Source organism: Coregonus clupeaformis, chromosome 7 (assembly GCF_020615455.1).
Source record: "Coregonus clupeaformis isolate EN_2021a chromosome 7, ASM2061545v1, whole genome shotgun sequence".
Taxonomy (NCBI): Eukaryota; Metazoa; Chordata; class Actinopteri; order Salmoniformes; family Salmonidae; genus Coregonus; species Coregonus clupeaformis.
The window spans coordinates 29,517,757-29,536,023 of record NC_059198.1 but is presented as its reverse complement, the minus strand read 5'-3'; the positions used below and the strand labels follow the sequence as shown (position 1 = coordinate 29,536,023).

The 18,267-nt window shown below is 41.8% G+C and overlaps 2 protein-coding genes across 3 annotated transcripts; one reads left to right on the top strand and one right to left on the bottom strand.

Annotated features, from left to right (window-relative positions):
* The first annotated feature begins 58 nt into the window (after positions 1–58).
* LOC121569643 (nucleoside diphosphate kinase A) lies at positions 59–2,730 on the top strand. Its single transcript, XM_041880777.1, has 5 exons — positions 59–165; positions 1,582–1,711; positions 1,817–1,918; positions 2,096–2,208; positions 2,471–2,730. The coding sequence occupies exons 2-5, from the start codon at positions 1,586–1,588 to the stop codon at positions 2,586–2,588; spliced, it is 459 nt and encodes a 152-aa protein (XP_041736711.1). The 5' UTR covers positions 59–165; positions 1,582–1,585; the 3' UTR covers positions 2,589–2,730.
* Positions 2,731–4,102: 1,372 nt separating this feature from the next.
* LOC121569644 (MBT domain-containing protein 1-like) lies at positions 4,103–17,378 on the bottom strand. 2 transcript variants are annotated; one of them, XM_041880778.2, is made up of 17 exons: positions 17,014–17,377; positions 15,771–15,972; positions 15,468–15,601; positions 14,343–14,457; positions 13,964–14,046; positions 12,972–13,089; positions 12,545–12,679; positions 12,044–12,132; positions 11,559–11,793; positions 11,260–11,315; positions 11,054–11,158; positions 10,785–10,932; positions 10,527–10,609; positions 9,894–10,128; positions 9,203–9,274; positions 7,711–7,905; positions 4,103–7,484 (listed from the first exon to the last, which is right to left on the bottom strand). In XM_041880778.2, exons 1-17 carry the CDS (start codon positions 17,032–17,034, stop codon positions 7,360–7,362), a joined length of 2,151 nt encoding a protein of 716 aa, XP_041736712.1. In that variant the 5' UTR covers positions 17,035–17,377; the 3' UTR covers positions 4,103–7,359. The 2 variants fall into 2 exon arrangements, with proteins under 2 accessions (XP_041736712.1, XP_041736713.1); XM_041880779.2 differs by lacking the exon at positions 9,203–9,274 and having other exon boundaries at positions 17,014–17,378.
* Positions 17,379–18,267: the final 889 nt, after the last annotated feature.

Sequence of the window (18,267 nt, the reverse complement as noted above, 5' to 3'; positions counted from 1 at the left end):
CAGGCAACATGTCAATCAATTCTCGACCTCATCCAAGCCCCACCCATTCACTGGGCAGCCTTTATAAACAAGCTCTCATCATCATCTCATCCGTACTGATTGTTTTTCTGTCCTTAACGGTTCTCTTCCGGGTCTTCTGTCAGTCTCAACATCGTAACTTTGAAGGTATGCTGCTTGAATGGTGGTGTTACAACTCCCTTCATTTTGCATTAAATCATAGCATTGTGTTTTACGCGTCTATCATTGTCGTTATATTAATTTCATGTTTTTAGGAAGTTGGTGGATCAGTATCGCTAGTGTTTTGCCTTTCGCATTGACTAGCTAGTTAGCATGCCACGTAACGGCGTGGTGTTTCGCCCGTTTATACCTAACTAACGTTAGCTAGTTAATTGACATGCATTGAGTGACTCTTTTTTAAAGTTAAGTCCCATCCTAATAGTAAATCAATGACTTGGAGTAGTTATAGCATGCTTAACGTTGAGTTAGTTGACTGAAAATGTAACGCGGTAACACCGGGGCTGTGCACTTCAGTTTCCCGGACGTGACTGGCTTGCGGGGTGACATCTGCTGATTCACATGGCTAACTAGTTGAGCCTTGCGGGTTAACGTAAGCCTATTATTTGGCCCTTTCGTGTTACTATAAGCTCAGTTGTAGGTGGCAAGTACTTGACTTTAATCTACTTGAAATGTATTTCGATTAACGACCGTGGAAAGCCGGGCCATGTGGCACCTGATCTGTCCCAAATATGGCCGCTTGCTTTCAACAATGGGATGTGCTCAAGTTCATGGCGTTAACGTCCTTAGCTCGAATTTGAAAGTTATATTAATGCCGTCGAACACTCGGATCTGTATTAAATCGGGACGTAGCCAGTTAACTAGCTACTTTTCGTGGTTTGTCATTCAAACGGTGGGAGAATTTAACAATCGGTCCATCGCGATGTAAAAATGCTAACTAATGTATTGCCAAGCTTGCGAATCTGTGCACAATTCGTCTGGTTCCGGTGTGGTTGTGATTTGATTAGATGACTGTCGTTTAGTTTTTTTAAATGCTGTTAAGTCGGTGTAGGTTTTTAAATATTACTAGTTTAAAAAGTCCAATGAAATTACGTTTGCAGCAGACAGTTTAACACTGCTGCAGCATCTGGTTGCAGTTCAGTGTAGTGAACTGTACTTTGCCCATGTATGAAACATGAGTTGAGCATTGGCAACGAAAGCAAATTGTTCATACTAAATACACCATAGGCATGGAATGGGCATGTGGGAATACTTTCCGAAGGATGGGTGATAAGAATAGAATTGTACTGTCCTTGCCCACTTTCCCACTAGCCACAGTACATCTGTTCACTCCATAGCAGTCTAGGTGACATTGAAGAGCTGTCAACTGGCAGTACATTGGTCAAAGGTTGAGCTGATGTGTTGTGCAGAGTGGCCTGGCTTAGTCCAGCTAATTCAACAATTTCATTTTGAAGGGGGATTTGGATCTCCAAGACTACAAACTAGGCTGTTTTTCCATTAATGTGCATTTCACTGACGGCCCACTGCCATTTTCAGTCACTCAAGATCTATCCTCCTGTGTTGCAGCACCATGTCTAACACCGAACGTACCTTCATTGCCATCAAGCCTGATGGTGTCCAGAGGGGGCTTGTGGGAGATATCATTAAGCGCTTTGAGCAGAGGGGCTTCAGGCTTGTGGCCATGAAGATGATCCAGGTATGTGAATAACAATCTGTTCAGAGGCGCTTCTAGTAGGGTTCAACGGCATTTAACTGCATAATATTCATTTTGAGGCATTGAACTGAGTTTTTGTGATTGCAGGCGTCTGAGGACCTCGTCAAGCAGCACTACATTGACCTGAAGGCCATGCCCTTCTATGGCGGCCTTTGCTCCTTCATGCACTCTGGTCCAGTTGTTGCCATGGTAACTATCATCCCCATGGGCACAGCCCCTTTCAAAATGCTGGCTCATTGCTAGATGCATAGTGGCTCACTGTTAATGCCACCCTGGACACTATACTTCAGGTTCTCTTGAGCAGTGCTTGTGATATGAAGCGTTCCACTCTCAATTATCAATTATTTTATCCTCCCTTGCTTTCAGATCTGGGAAGGCCTGAACGTTGTGAAGAACGGCAGATTGATGCTGGGAGAGACCAACCCTGCAGACTCCATGCCCGGCAGCATCCGCGGAGATTTCTGCATCACGCTTGGCAGGTATATGTCCACTGACACTTGTTTTATACAGAATCTGATATGGACAGTAGGAAGTGCTCAACCAACGTGAGTGGAGGTGCAACCTGACAATGTGTATACACCATTGGACAGCAATCTGATGAACTATTCAAGCTGTAATGAATTTTCTACAAGCAAACTGGCATGTATAGAGAAATATAATGTACTCTGCTGTAGTTCCAATAAACCTAAGGCCATTATCCGCATGATGCAGTTTCTGATTTGTAGCCTTTTGCCGTTACAGGAACATCATCCACGGCAGTGACTCCCTCGATAGTGCCAACAAGGAGATCGCCCTGTGGTTCAAGCCAGAGGAGATTGTCGAGTACAAGAGCTGCCAACATGAATTCCTGTATGAGTAAATAAAATGGAACTGGAAAGGGTTTTTCCTCACACCCCATCAAACCCATTCTGAATGCTGTTGATCTGGAATTTGTTCATGTACCTTGTGACTTTCAAGCACTTAAAAATAATCATGTCAATAAAAATAATCATGAATTAGAATACGTGAGGCTCGCCTAGTTTACTTTTGAAACTGTGCTGGGGATTTGTGTAGGGGACTGGGACATGTTAACATGTTTGATAGAAAAATTGGTAGTGTCCTCTGGCTTCTGTTCAGTGCAGGGGCTTCATTATATTCACAACAAATGGCAAGGCATGCTGTGGAAAATGACTAAATATTTCATTAAAGACCTATTTGCTAGATGTTATGTACATGCCATTTAAGGTGTTACCCTTTCAGGGTGCCCTCTACAGTTTTGCAGAGTACTCGCCTGTGACGTGGGGTGAATTCCTAATTCTGTCAACCCAATTCCACCACAGTGTAGGAGCAGTTTTGACTGCCACTGGTGCTTTCCATTGTGGGGCATGCCTGATGGGAGGTTTTGGTAGAAATTAACTTAGGCCTGTTTGGGCAACATCACAAATATTTGTGTTTGAAAAGGGTAGGTATTGTCAATTGCAACGTTCTTGCTGTTTTACCTGACAATACACCAGTTGTCAAAGCAGGACGTTGCCCTATATGCCTGCTATATTGGTGCAACTTAGTAACTGTCACTATCAGGGGTATTCAACTCTTACCGTGTGAGGTCTGGAGCCTGCTAGTTTTGTTCTACCTGATAATTGCACCCACCTGGTATCCCAGGTCTAAATCAGTGTGATTAGAGGGGAATAATGGGGGGGCAGTGGAACTGGTCTAGAGTTGCATTTGAGGGCACTAGCAATCCAGAGAACGTGGTTAATTGTGAACAACTTTACATTTTGGCAGAGGCCGTTTATCTACTTTCCCAGTGTCCGAACTCATGGATAAAAAGTTGTCCAGGATGAAGGAAGTTAGCATTGGCTCAAACTTTAGCGCAATGACCGTCTGAGTAACTGCTAGCAGATACCCATAGACTTCATCATGATGTCCCCTGTAGCTCAGTTGGTAGAGCATGGCGCTTGCAACACCAGGGTTGTGGGTTCGTTTCCCATGGGGGGCCAGTATGAAAATGTATGCACTCACTAAGTTGCTCTGGATAAGAGCGTCTGCTAAATGACTAAAATGTAAATTACATCCAGACATAGCATGCTAGCAGATACCCATAGACTTCGTCATAGCATGCTAGCAGATACCCATAGACTTCGTCATAGCATGCTAGCAGATACCCAGACTTCCAGTCATAGCGCTAATGCTAGTTAGCATTAACTCACAAAACTACCTCTAACTTCCTTCATACTGGACACAGAGACACAAAAATGGTATCCAGGAGTTCATCTGACTCTGGGGAAGTAGATAAAGGCAAGATCATTGCCAAAATCCTGAAGTATCCCTTTAATGGTGTAGTCAACGAAACAATGGGCACTGGCTTTTCAATACTGTACTTTTATGCAGTGTAAAAAAAGTAAAATGAATAATTTATTTTACATTAATGCTTTTCCACAAACATGCTGCAAAATTGCAAGATTCATTAAAAATGTTAAATGAAAGTAAACATCTTTCTTCAAATACATATTTTTTTTCTTTTGTATTTGATATACTGTAGCTTAGTAAACTTCATGTTCACAGCACATTTACCATGGAAACCAAGGAACAAAAACGATATACTTGGACGAAGAAAAAACGTACAGAAAACGCTAAAAATCCCTATTTATCCCACAAGTGCCATGCAAAGAAAATGTTTTGACAGTTAATTCAATACAAATCTTTCATTTTAGTTGTATCCAAAATACGAGAATACGAGAAGAGAACTGAATTTCTTCACCATGGTCACAGTTTTTGAAAATCATTTCATTCTTAACAAAAGGTTATGACTTTATCATATATATATATATATATATATATATATATATATATATATATATATATATATATATATATATATTATAGCACCAGAATACAAAGACTATGATGAAGGGGTTTCACATTAGAAACAACAAGCTCACATACACACAGACCCGTGTTAGTGCAAAGACCAACAGTTATACATAAACCAAGACCAACCAATTAAGCCCAAGAGGACATGATGTTCACACTGCTGCATGCACATATTTTGGTTTTAACAAACACACCCTCTAGTCTTGTTTCTTTTATATTGATTATAATATTGATGAAATAATGCATTTGAAATCAATTAACGTCATGATCAGAATAGTGTAGCCCTATATTGAGTCCATTTGTGTGTTTCTTTTTTTCTTCATTCAAATACCATGAATTCTCATGTCTAACATTTGTGTTACAAGGACGACGGAAACAAGGTTTGTCGTCTCAAAACAGTCATGCCATATAAATTATTAACATAATGTAATGTATATTTCCACCATTCGGTCTTTGATGCACAGTCTGAAGTTTGAGTGAAAGTACAGCTAAAAGCTTATGATCTCACTGCGTCTCCCAAACCTAATGTAGGGTGAAATTGAGGGGTATTTGCAAAACATACGCCTCTTTACCATATATTTAGCTATTGTGTGCATGTCAAACCTTGTTCATTATTATGAGATTTAGGGTGAAATGTAACGTTAGGAGAGTACTGTGATAAGACGTTATTGCTTGACAGTGACCTTTGGCAATCTTTGACATCACCATGGTCACCTGAGCTGGTTTACACCAGCCAACGCGTAAAATGTCAATTTGAATTGAGACTGTAATACTAGTTTGAGTTTCACTCAGTACCAGACATTGAAACATACAGTAACAACAGTAAGACAATCGACAGAGCTAACATTTAACTGAACACTTTTGCAAAAAAAATTTAAAAAGTTCAAAACAAACACCTACACATTATCAAACAGTGACATACAGACGGGTAATCCTACCTCTAGAGCGACAGAATATATGACAAATCCACTTAAAATGGGACCTTGTATCACAATCAGATAGGTCTACATTAGTGAGATGGTTTACCAAGTGACATTTACTTTAAGACTGATCTTGGACTAACACATTTTGTTAATACTGTTGACCACATCAATCTCCGAAGCCTAATTTCAGCATGCCAACAGCCAATGACAACACCTTTCTCAATAACCATAACGACGAAGAAGCCTATAATACAATACGCTAAGATTTCCTGAGAGTAAATTGTCAACCTTACTGGTATATAAAGTGAGACAATGGAGTGCAGTCACTATTTTATATAGTATATAGTATGTAGATTATTAATCCCTCTTTAATTTCTCATATGGCACAAAATAAATCACCATATCATGTTTGTAAATTGGCTGTTATATACTGTATGCTTTGTTCATAAATACACATTTAATGTGATATATTTTGTTTTATAAATCAATATTGACATTCATTTAATATCTCCCATTGAAAGGATGGCCTATGAATAAATTGTATGATCATGAGTCGGTGAGTGTGACAATTTAGCCCAGGCCTACCAATCACTTACTAGGAAATATGCACACAGCTGTCAAAGTGATTTAAATTGTCATGAAAATCAACTTTACGTGTGGTTTGATCAGAATCTGACTACCTTGCAACAGGAGATTACATTAAAGTTCTAAAAGAGGTAGAGCAAACATAGCATGATTTTGAAGATTTTCTTTTACAAAGGCAGTAAATTCTCTATTTAGATAAATGGTTCTCATGTTGTTGATGGTAGTGAAGTGATGATAGTGAACAACAGCCCAACTATTTCAGTGGCTTGAATATCTACTCTACTCTATTTATAGTATCGCTCTGAATTATGACATAATTAATGTAGAATACTGCTATACATTAGATATAGAACATTTCAGATAGATCTCAGTATTATTTGACACAAGAGTCAAGGTTTGCATATCATTGTGTAGTAAACTGTGATAGAACTCAATATTACCATGGTGGATGACCTGTTTTTCATAGAGTATAATTTTTTAGATTTGACAAAAATGTGCCTGCAATCAGCTGGCCAAGAGGAGTAATATTTGTAAACATACTTTAAATAAGGCATGGTAAATATAGTGTGAGAAAAGGGTCAACTAGAGATTTGGGAACTCTACCACATTCTCCTTGGTAATGTCCCAGTGATAGCTGTCGGTCATGATTGGCTATCACACAAATGGAACGCAAGATTCAGAGAATGTGTAAGGCTGCTCAAATCTTAGTTGAATGTGTGGAACTGGTATGAAGCTGATTGGTGGTGTTTCTATTTTATATCTGAGTGATTGTTTTATACCAGTAAGGTTTAGTCTATTCAATACCTACATACATACACCCTGTTTTTTTTTGGAAAATCTGATTATATATACTCACAAACATCACACAGTTTATCCATCGAAACATTACCCTACCTCAAAGTAACGAATACGAGAGATGCACAAAAAGATCTCGGATTTGAAAATCGTACAAAAACGTTTTTGTTGAAGTACAAAACACTGAAATGAAACGTAATGTTATTGTCGTTCACGCACCTCTCTTTTTCTTTTCTACGCTCCTCTCCCCATTTGCGCTGTCTGTTTGGAACTAGTCTTTGAGCCACTCTGTCCCGAGTCTCTCTATGGGCACAGCTTGGTGACCCCTGGTGACCTTCCATGTTAATGTTGTGGGGATGTCACACAGGGCCCATGGTCTCTGGTGCTGTGGAGGGAGAAGGAGTGGACTGGCTCCTTCTTGCCCCCAGGTTGGCCCTCTGTTGGTGGGTGGGTGCAGCAGTGCCCCATGGAGGCTCAGGGCTCCTGCTTGATGTAGTAGCTGCCACCGGAGCCGTTGCTCTCCAGGTCGGAGGCTGTGCCCTGCGGGAAGGTGAACTCGTCCGCCTCCTGAACCTCCTCCTTCAGCTGCAGCGTCACCCCTTGGGAAGGGAAAGAGGGACAGTAGAGAAGTAGGAGAGATTCATTATAAAACTCAGGAGATAAAAGAGAAAATAGGTTGCCTTGTTCAATATGGTTGATGCTGAGATGGGGTAGAGTACTTGGACTACTACACCATTATGTTTCAGTAGAGGACATCCCTACCCAACTACCAGGCTTAACATGGGTTTCTAATTTGAGTTCAGTTGGCGGGGTGGTTTAGGTTACCTGGCTTTCCATTGGGGCTGAGTTCCTGGGCTGCCGAGGGAGGCTGTTCAGTCCCTGAGGCAGATGCTGGCGTGGGTGGAGATGGGTAGTCTGGCGGGGTCATGTTCTCGTCTCCAGATAGGTTCCTCTGGGGCACTCCACTCAATGCCACCCCCGACAAACTTACTGGCCTCTTACCAATGGGGAACTTCCTCTCTAAAAACCCAGACAAAGGTAAAATGATTAATCAGCTCTGCTGTTGCCTTCTCTTGTTTCTTATGCCTTTGCTCTTTTTGACGTGTGACTACTTCAAATCAAATGTTATTTGTCACATGCGCCGAATACAACAGGTGTAGACCTTACAGTGAAATGCTTACTTACAAACCCTTAACCAACAATGCAGTTTTAAGAAAAATAGTGTTAAGTAAACAATAGATAAGTAAAAAATAAAAGCAGTAAAATAACAACGCAAATAGTCCGGGTAGCCATTTGATTAGCTGTTCAGGAGTCTTATGGCTTGGGGGTAGAAGCTGTTAAGAAGCCTTTTGGACCTAGACTTGGCGCTCCGGTACCGCTTGCCGTGTGGTAGCAGTGAGAACAGTCTATGACTAGGGTGGCTGGAGTCTTTTTAGGGCCTTCCTCTGACACCGCCTGGTATAGAGGTCCTGAATGGCAGGAAGCTTGGCCCCAGTGATGTACTGGGCCGTATGCACTACCCTCTGTAGTGCCTTAAGGTCGGAGGCCGAGCAGTTGCCATACCAGGCAGTGATGCAACCAGTCAGGATGCTCTCGATGGTGCAGCTGTATAACTTTTTGAGGATCTGAGGACCCATGCCAAATCTTGTCAGTCTCCTGAGGGGGAATAGGCTTTGTCGTGCCCTCTTCACGACTGTCTTGGTGTGTTTGGACGATGATAGTTTGTTGGTGATGTGGACACCAAGGAACTTGAAGCTCTCAACCTGCTCTACTACAGCCCCATCGATGAGAATGGGGGCGTGCTCAGTCCTTCTTCAGTTACTTATGTGTTATTAAATCATTAATAAGGTACAATTTCAATATTCAAATCTAGGTAAAAATGTCTTAGAAATTTAAGGTATTCAGGAAAAGCTTGATGTAGACTGAATGAACACAAAAACCAAGCACACTATAAAAAGATCTACACTATGCGCCTACATAATCAAATAATTTGTATTTTATTGCAGTCATTGAAGATTTGTCTTTAGCCTGAGGTCTCATCCTTTAATAACAGCTTCACACTGGTATGAAAATCCATCCGTTGTAGGAGGTTTCTGACTTGGTTTCAATGCTCTGTTTTGGTGTGAATAGAGATGCCCGCAGAGCAAGAACCGTGAAAAGCTGTGGCGAGTGCAGCTTTGCCCTTAAATAGAGAGAGAAAGAGGGAAAGGGGAGGGTGCAGTGGAGGAGGCGTAGGCACAGGGGCAGAAACGAGAGGCAGAGGATGCAGGGGGAGGGGGCTGAGGCACGGGGCGAAACAAGGGGACAGATGACCCACTTTTCTTTTGGCCTTTGTACTGCTGGGATTTCTTCTTCTGTTTTGTCACACTCGGAGGGAGCTCTCTAGAGGCTGAAAAAAAGCACAAACCAGAGAACAACTCATTCATTCATACATTCGTGCAGCACAGCTCGTCTCACCTCATTCAAAAAATGCACTGCTTTAGCTCATTTTTCCTACATTAATAGAATTCGTTTCAGATTAAAGGTTTGCATTAAAGTCGCAGTGTTTTGGTTATCTGAAGGTTTCTGTTTGTGTTTTGGTTGAATTAAGTTTGATGTTTTGACTGTCTCTCTTGGTTGTTTTTGTTTTGCATTTGTTTATTGGCAGTTGTTTCAAAGCAGTTCTACCTGTATTGGTAGTTTTGGTAATTTGAGAGATTACAGTCAAGGTCTCCTGTAGCTCAGTTGGTAGAGCATGGCGCTTGCAACGCCAGGGTTGTGGGTTCGATTCCCACGGGGGGGGGCCAGTATGAAAAATGTATGCACTCACTAACTGTAAGTCGCTCTGGATAAGAGCATCTGCTAAATGACTCAAATGTAAAATGTCATTTGGGGGATGATGCTAATGAAAAATCGGACTTAGTTTTCCAAAAGGTTGTTTTGTGCTAGACTAGAGCGAGTTCAGACCATCTTTATCTTTTTTAATAAATGCTGAGAAATACCAATAAACAGAATATAAAAAAACTCACCTAGCACAGCTGGTGGCTGTAGCTGGTAGCCAGTCAGTTGACACCAGCCCACAGGGTAGAGGTCAGGTGATTCACAGTCCACCCACTGATCATACTCGTCCTCCCAGCCGTCAAAATGGATGCGCAGCAGTCTATGTACAATACGTGTCACTGTGGCAACACACACCAGCCGGGGCTCCATCAGGTCCACAGCCTCCAGCTTCATGCCAGGGCGGAACCCATGATTTGGAACCTCCTTCAGAGTCAAGAAAAAGAAAGGAACATTCAGCTGGTGGACTCAGGGAATTTCTCATAACACTACAACTACAAGCAAGCGACATTGTACATTGGTGGGCTACTAGTCTTTCTTAACTTCACTGCACTCAGATGCGCTTGGTCATCCTTATTCAGACTAATTTCCTGAAACGACTACACTACTGAGAGAAATCCAGCAATTTGAGAAAGGCAAACTGCATAAACAATCAAACTTCAAATAGATTAAATCCAACAGGTGAAAAATGTAAAGAGTTACTTAGACAAGCAAGTAGTTGGTTTAGACAACAAATTCAGTCTAACAGACTGAGAATAAAAGTAAAGAGCCAAAATGACCTAACAGGCAAAATAGCTAGCAGACCAAAAGCTGCACAAGGTTACCTTGTTAAAGAGCTTCACCGGAGCTGCCACTGAACCCGTTTCCCTGAGGTAGTCAAACCATCTGAATGGGAGTTTTGTGTACCCTGGAGAAGAGACTTACTTATTGAGGCTACAAGTAACAGCAACTGGCAGGCCAATTTAAATAGCCACTGTGAGGTGAGAATCAGTGGTGTGCACTCTCTTGATACTACAAATAAACTCAAATAGACAATTGTGATGATGCTTTTACCACACAATGTAATGTAATTCAGTGTGTACCACGTGGAGGGGTGAGTTCAATTGTGTTGATTTCACAGAATCCAGCAGGAAAGATAGAGGGAGAGGTGGAGTGATAGCAGAACCAGTCAGAGCCATCAGCCGCCTCGGAACCATCAATTCCGATCATGAGGTATCCATCCGCCAAGACCTGTAAAGAGAGAAGGTAGGGAGCGTGAATGTGTCCAAACTGTTACATGTGCAAGTTTATTTGTCTTTATTTCCCTGATTTCTCTGTCAGTCATATTTCTCATCACGATTATAGGGTTTACCTTTCTGACAGTAGCAACACAAATAGCTGATAGATTCAGAGGGTCAATAGCCTCCAGCTTCATGCCATCTTTAAACCACTCCCCACTTTGGTCAACATCCATCACCTAAGAGAGATTGTGCCACGTGTCAAACAAATGTCAAAGACTACAAAAATACTTCAATCAACTGAGTCAAGTGGCAGATTGAAACATTTATTTGAACTAACCTTCGCAAAAAGCTGTCCTGGGGCATCTACTTGGCCATCAAGTTTCTTTGACACATCTGAAACAATAATATGAACGTTCGTAACACCAAAATAAAGAAAAAATGTCTGTCATTAATGGACAACAATCAAACCCTACAACTCAATATAAATCATACAGAAACAACTCTAATCTTAAAGTGCCTATAAGTGTTTCACCCATGTTGAGCTTTTCTGGGTCCTTAAACCCCAAATAAATCTTTACCCTTATGTTTAAGACCCAAGTGCCTAGTCTCGCGTGCCCTCCCCAAAATGTCACTGACCAGATCTCTTGAAGCGGTGTCCGATGCCGCGGGACCAGCCAATGCTGTGTATCAGTGGGCTGTACATGTGGCACCAGAAGTCATCCGAGCCGTCCTCGCACTCCTCGTAGACGAGCCGAAGCCGACCTCCGATCACCTGCTCTACCAGGGCCACCCGCGTCCGGCACAGGTGAGTCTTATCCACCACCTCCACACGCATCAGCTTCTTAAAAGGGAACTGCATGCTCTGCTGAACCTTGGGAAGAGTGAGGAGGTGAGGATTCTACAAGGTTACTTGACAATCCAGTTAGGCATTATAGAATGTCACTAGTGTACAATACAATAATACATGCAATGCATGTTTGTACTGGTAGTGCCATAAGGTCATTAGTGTTGCATTTGTGGATATAATACAAACATATTCTTCTTCTCACATTGATATTTGATGCATATTTGTACTATGAGTGAGGTGTTGGGGTGTCTTCTGATGTACAGTTGTAGCTCACCTTTGTGGAGAAATCAATAGGTAGAGTCTTTGCTCCTGTCAGGCATTTCACGAGAAACGCTTTCCAGTTGGTGCACTTGTGCTGAATGGCTAAAGTGAAACAGTCAGACAATGTTTGGCAAAGATTAGAAATGATTCTCTCAAACCGGTCAGAAATGATAAATGACTCAACACTTGCCCCACCACTTGTAGCACAGCATATATCCTTATCTTGGCAAAACAAAGTGCAGTACTATAATTTGTTTTTATTACCTTTCATAGAACAGACTATGCATGCCGTATACATAACAAAATACAGTACCTTGTTTAAAGAATACTGAGCAGTGATTTGGTAACCTTGAGTGTAATGCATGAAAGGTGCTTTTAAAAATAAAGGCATTATCATTATTTACCTTATGGCCACAAATTCATACATACTGATCGATGAGCACTGAATTGGTAGCCTTGTGGCCACAAATTTCCTGCCTGTGTTTTCTAAGTGATTCCCTCTGTTAAGTCTTACATTTGGGAGGAACCAGGGGCTTTCCTCCTGCTGCACACCAGCCCACCGGGTGGATGTCAGGGACACAGATGTTACACCAGAAATCCCTGCCAGAGTCACCATCAAACCCCTCGTACCGTAGTAGTGCCTTAAAGCCTGCGAAGAGAAACACAGCGGTGCTTTAAGATGAGGAAAACCACTCAACCTTATTTGTGATTTTCTGATTATTTTTCCCCCATGAAATACCCTTAAAAATGAATTATAGGATTATTGTGGATTAGATATCTATGTTTCCAAGCATTGTGTGTAGGCTACATCTAAGTGTAACATGTCCATGTGTAAACAGAGTTTGATGAAAACAATGAATGCAGAGATATTACACCGTCATCTATGAATCCAACCAGGTGCATTTTAGAGTGAAGAGGATTCTCTGGGGCTGCTTTGTTACCTGCTAATTTGATAACTCCTGCTATCCAGTACACCTTCATTGGAAGGCCGCTGTCTGTATTGGGCACCTCTACCCTCACCCCTTCTGCAAGGTCACCCCAAGAAGTTCCCATGGGAACCTAAGGCAGAGAAGACAACACTCGGGATCACACGCTGAACATAGAGAATAACATCATCACATCATGACAATACAAATATGTCCCCTCAAAAAGGACTGCTATTAATTTCAACAACCAAACTCATCATGGCAAGCTAATATTCTTCATGGTCACCTATCCTGACAATTAGTGCAGCTTCAACAATGTAAAAAACAACTCAAAATATGTTTTATTGTCACATACACCAGACAGGTGTAGTAAAATGTGGTGTTTAACAGGGTCAGCCATAGTAGTATGGTGCCCCTTGAGCAAATTAGGTTTAAGTGCCTTGCTCAAGAACACAGACAGATTTTTCACCTTGTCGGCTTGGGTATTTGAACCAGCGACCTTTCGGTTACTGGCCCAACGCTCTAACCGCAAGGATACCTGCCACCCAAGAGTTCCCCCCAGAGACAGAATGACACCGTATTTCCAAAACATCCAGAAGAGCTATTGTGGTGAAAAATGACCTTTGATGGGTCAATAGAGATTAGGTATATTCTAACATACTTGCTCTGTTGAGTTTCGTTGTACTGGAGCATAAAAAGTCTTAAAGGGTTACAAATCAACACATTCTAATATCTAGAAGAATCTACTTCTTTATTACAAATAAGAAAGGCCCAAGCTGAAATTCAATTACTTCGTATTTATTGTAATATTAGTCCCTTAATAAGTACTCACCATGAGAGGCAACCATAGATGCTTGCATCATTTATCTACTGAGTGTGATCTCTACTTTAAAAGTATAATGTCAGTTAAGATATACCATATTGGCTGTGTCTACATGTTCTAACTTCCATACACTGTCACTTTTCATCAGCAACCCTTTGGAGTGTGTGAGCTGAGCGTTGCTTACATGTTTGAAACAGCCGACAGGTGCCCCGTTAATGTCGCCGGTGCCTATGTAGCGTCCCCAATCAAAGCCTTTCACAGGAATCACTGCAACCACCACAAGTATCGTCATGAGAGATAACAAAAGTCAATTACATTTTAGTCATTTAGCAGACGCTCTTATCCAGAGCGACTTACAGTTAGTGATTACATTTATTTTTTAAAATTTTTTTTTTTATACTGGCCCCTTTATTTATAGTGAGAAAGATATCATCTCAATCTAGTCCTAGAAGAATCATCGTTGAAGACTATTGCACCTATACTGTAGTAATTTGTAATGGTTGTCATTTGTAATTGGTAATACATGCATTTTCACGTGCCATGGACTTTTACATGGAACTTACCGGTTTTTGACTTGACTTGATTCTGTTGGTTAGCTTGGTACTGGGCATAGGCAGCCAACTTTGCCATGAGAGGCTGCTTCTGTAATACTTTAGCCTTTTTCGTTGGTGGTTTACCCTTTGAAAATAATAATAAAATAACAAATATTGAGAGAGATGGAAGAAGAATCTTACAAGCAAGGCAGCTTACCATTGTCCCAGGTTTATGCAACAAATGTTGCAAAATAAATCATTGCAACGTGTGTAATGGAAATGGCAGATATAGGATATATTTTCTAAAGATCAACAACATTTTTATCAGTGCGACTGGGATGGATTTTACTTTTGTCCAACTTTCTTTATTGTGACAAATTATGATGGAAACTGTGTTTTTCGAATAAATGATTGCCAAATAATTTTGAAGGTAACCGGGGCACATGATATCCTTACGTAGCCCAAGCAAAAAAGATCCACTCAACATTTAATTTTAAATGCCTATTGCTTGCTAAATAAAAATGTTCAACTATAAAAAGTGTTTTCTTTGCAGGACAAGGATTGTCCTGACTTTCTAGAATGCCTGAACTGCTTCGCCTTGCTTTTCTGGTTGGCTGGATGCAAGTTTCACTATGGCACGGACTGTTGCAATACGTTGGAACATGAGAATTATTAGAATATGGCAAATATTAGTAAATTATTGCAGTATATCCATGCTGGCTTTCGTAGGCTACCTGAGACATGAAACACATAGGTGGGAGGGCATCCAGGCTGTCAGCAATTTATTAATGCGCAATTTGCCTAAATGGTTAATGGAAACACTTTAACCACGTAATTATTTTTATTTTACTTCCTTACGTCCAGCTGTTTTTATCGACAAGAGAGTTAAATGGAAACGCACTGTAGCAGGCAATTGTCGCATCTATTTTCTATACGAACTTTCTAAATGTCAACAACAACAAAAAAATCACTGGACCAGTTAATGGAAATATAGCTAATTTTAGAACACATAGGATGATACACAGAGGAAGGAATTAAAATGAAATAAATACAACCTGTTTTCACACCTTTTCAATGTCAATTCAAGTTGAAAATTGTGGTTATAGAGGAACATACAAGGACAATAGAAGTAGACTTAGTGCAGTCAGCTGTTACCTGCAGTCTGGCCAGTATGCTGGCTTTTTTAGAGTTGGATGAGTAGCTCCTTGAGCAGGATACACTGCAGAAGCGCTTGGTTTTGGAGTAGAAAGCATCTCTCACTCCCACCATCCCACACATCTCACAGGTGGCTGATGAGAGTGAAACACACACACACACACACAGACACACACCGAGGTGTGAGAACTGTTCAGTCGAAGAGATGGCCATATAATAGAATGCTAAAATCTCAGTTCAACCATGTAATAACACCATCAGCGGTTATGTTCAATAGGCAGAGGCAGCCACAGTATTACTGACCCATTCCTGCCTTCCCATCGGGGTAGGTGTAGACCTGGCCGTTGGTCTTGATGATGGGCAGGCTAGCAGGGAGGGAGGGCACCTCTTCATCACTGTCCTCGGAGCTGGAGCTACTACTGGAGTCCTCACTGCAGCTGTCATAGCCATCAAACATCCCAAATGAGTCCCGCCTCTTCCTTTCTGAACGAACAGTCCGTTCAGCCTGTAGGAGAGAGAGGATTGTTTTCAGCTAGAGCTAGCACAGTGCAGTCAATGCAGTCTCATTTACCCGCATGCCACTACAGGTGGTTGCTTTGCATGATAACCTACTGATGATCATTTTTCTGATAACTGCAAAGCAATCACTGCATCCATAAACCTTTTTAGATACGCTTACATATAGAGGTCCAAGAGAATATGTAGGCTAATATGTCCAATGTTTCCATGCAACACGGCCAGAATTCGGATGAAGGTGACTTTGAAAGTATAACATGTCAATTCAATAGTTACATACCAATTAATTAATCTATTAATAGCGCTGCATTGAACCAACATGGGAATTGCTCAGAGCTCAACATGTTAACCAATTATAACCGTAACACCCACCACCACATATCTAGTGGTAGCTCACCTACAATTTTCACACTAAAATAAGTCTATGTTCTCAGTGATCAAAACTGCGACATATTGTGACAAGCTACAGTACATGCCAAACGCTTTGCACTGCAGAAACAGATAGCTAATGTCATCGGTGGCGTACCGCCCCCTTTCTATTCAGAACCTCTGTTGCAAAAGCACAACATTGAAATGACAGCTGCACGCGCTGGCTCATGACCTGATATCCCAGGAATTAAAGTCGGCAAGACACCCCAATACAGCACCAAAAATCACTGCAGTGCGGTCTATTTAACATGACGGGCCTGCCTTCTTGCAATTATTTGCTAGCCAGCTAACGTAACGTTAACGGTAGCTGCTAGATCTTGCACCGTTATACAAGCGGACAAGCTGCCCTAGAAGGTTGGAGGGTTGTTGAAGAAGCAGCACAACAGCTTGCCAACAACAACGGCTAGCTTTATAAAACAATTGAAAGGCAGGCAATGCTGGAATAAAGCTGCCTGTCTTATTTTCTGCAGCTACACTAACTAGCTGGCACTACTACTGCCTAGCGAGCTAAACTAGCTGCTGCAGTCTGACAACCACAACAAAGAAAGGGGGAAATTGGATTACACCAGATATTTACACAGAACACAATAATCGCGCTCACCAAATCTCTTGCGTTTTCCATCAGCCCTTCATGCAGAGCGTTTTCTATTTTCTCTTGATATAGTGGCGAGACAGTGAAGAGAGGAAAGTTAATGGTAACCTAATATGCAAAAATAAACTCCGCTAGCTAGCTAGCATAGCATAGCATATCAACAAAACTATCATATTTCAAACGCGCAGGCGCGGAGTACACCCGATATTTCCTGATTGGTCAATAAATTATTCTTCATCTGTTAAGGATGCAGGTTTAGCCAAGTAAAAGTACTTTACCGCCATCTACTGTACTGTATGCATCAAAGTTAAATACACTAGATGGATGTGGACACCTGCTCGATGAACATCTCATTCGAAAATCATGGGCATTAATATGGAGTTGGTCCCCTCTTTGCTGCTATAACAGCCTCCACTCTTCTGGGAAGGCTTTCCATTAGATGTTGGAACACTGCTGCAGGGACTTGCTTCCATTCAGCTACAAGAGCATTATTGAGGTTGGGCACTGATTTGGGGCGATTAGGCCTGGCTCGCATTCGGCGTTCCAATTAATCCCAAAGGTGTTTGATGGGGTTGAGTTCAGGACTCTGTGCAGGCCAGTCAAGTTCTTCCACACCGACCCCGACAAACTACTTCTGTATGGACCTCGCTTTGTGCAAGGGGGCATTTTCATGCTGAAACAGGAAAGGGCCTTCCCCAAACTGTTGCCACAAAGTTGGAAGTACTGAATCGTCTAGAATATCATTGTATGCTGTAGCGTTAAGATTTCCCTTCACTGGAACTAAGGGGCCTAGGCCGAACCATGAAAAACAACCCCAGACCATTATTCCTCCTCCACCAAACTTTACATTTGGCACTATGCATTGGGGCAGGTAGCGTTCTCCTGGCATCTGCCAAACCCAGATTAGTCTGTCGGACTGACAGATGTCGAAGCGTGATTCATCACTCCAGAAAACGCGTTTCCACTGCTCCAGAGTCCAATGGCGGCGAGCTTTACACCACTCCAGCCAACGCTTGGCATTGCGTATGGTGATCTTAGTCTTGTGTGTGGCTGCTCGGCCATGGAAACCCATTTCATGAGGCTCCCGATGAACAGTTATTGTGCTGACGTTGCTTCCAGAGGCCGTTTGGAACTCGGTAGTGAGTGTTGCAACCAAGGACAGATGATTTTACGAGCTACGTGCTTCAGTACTCGGCAGTCCCTTTCTGTGAGCTTGTGTGGCCTACCACTTCAAAATATGAGGGAAACTCCCAGCAGAGCCCT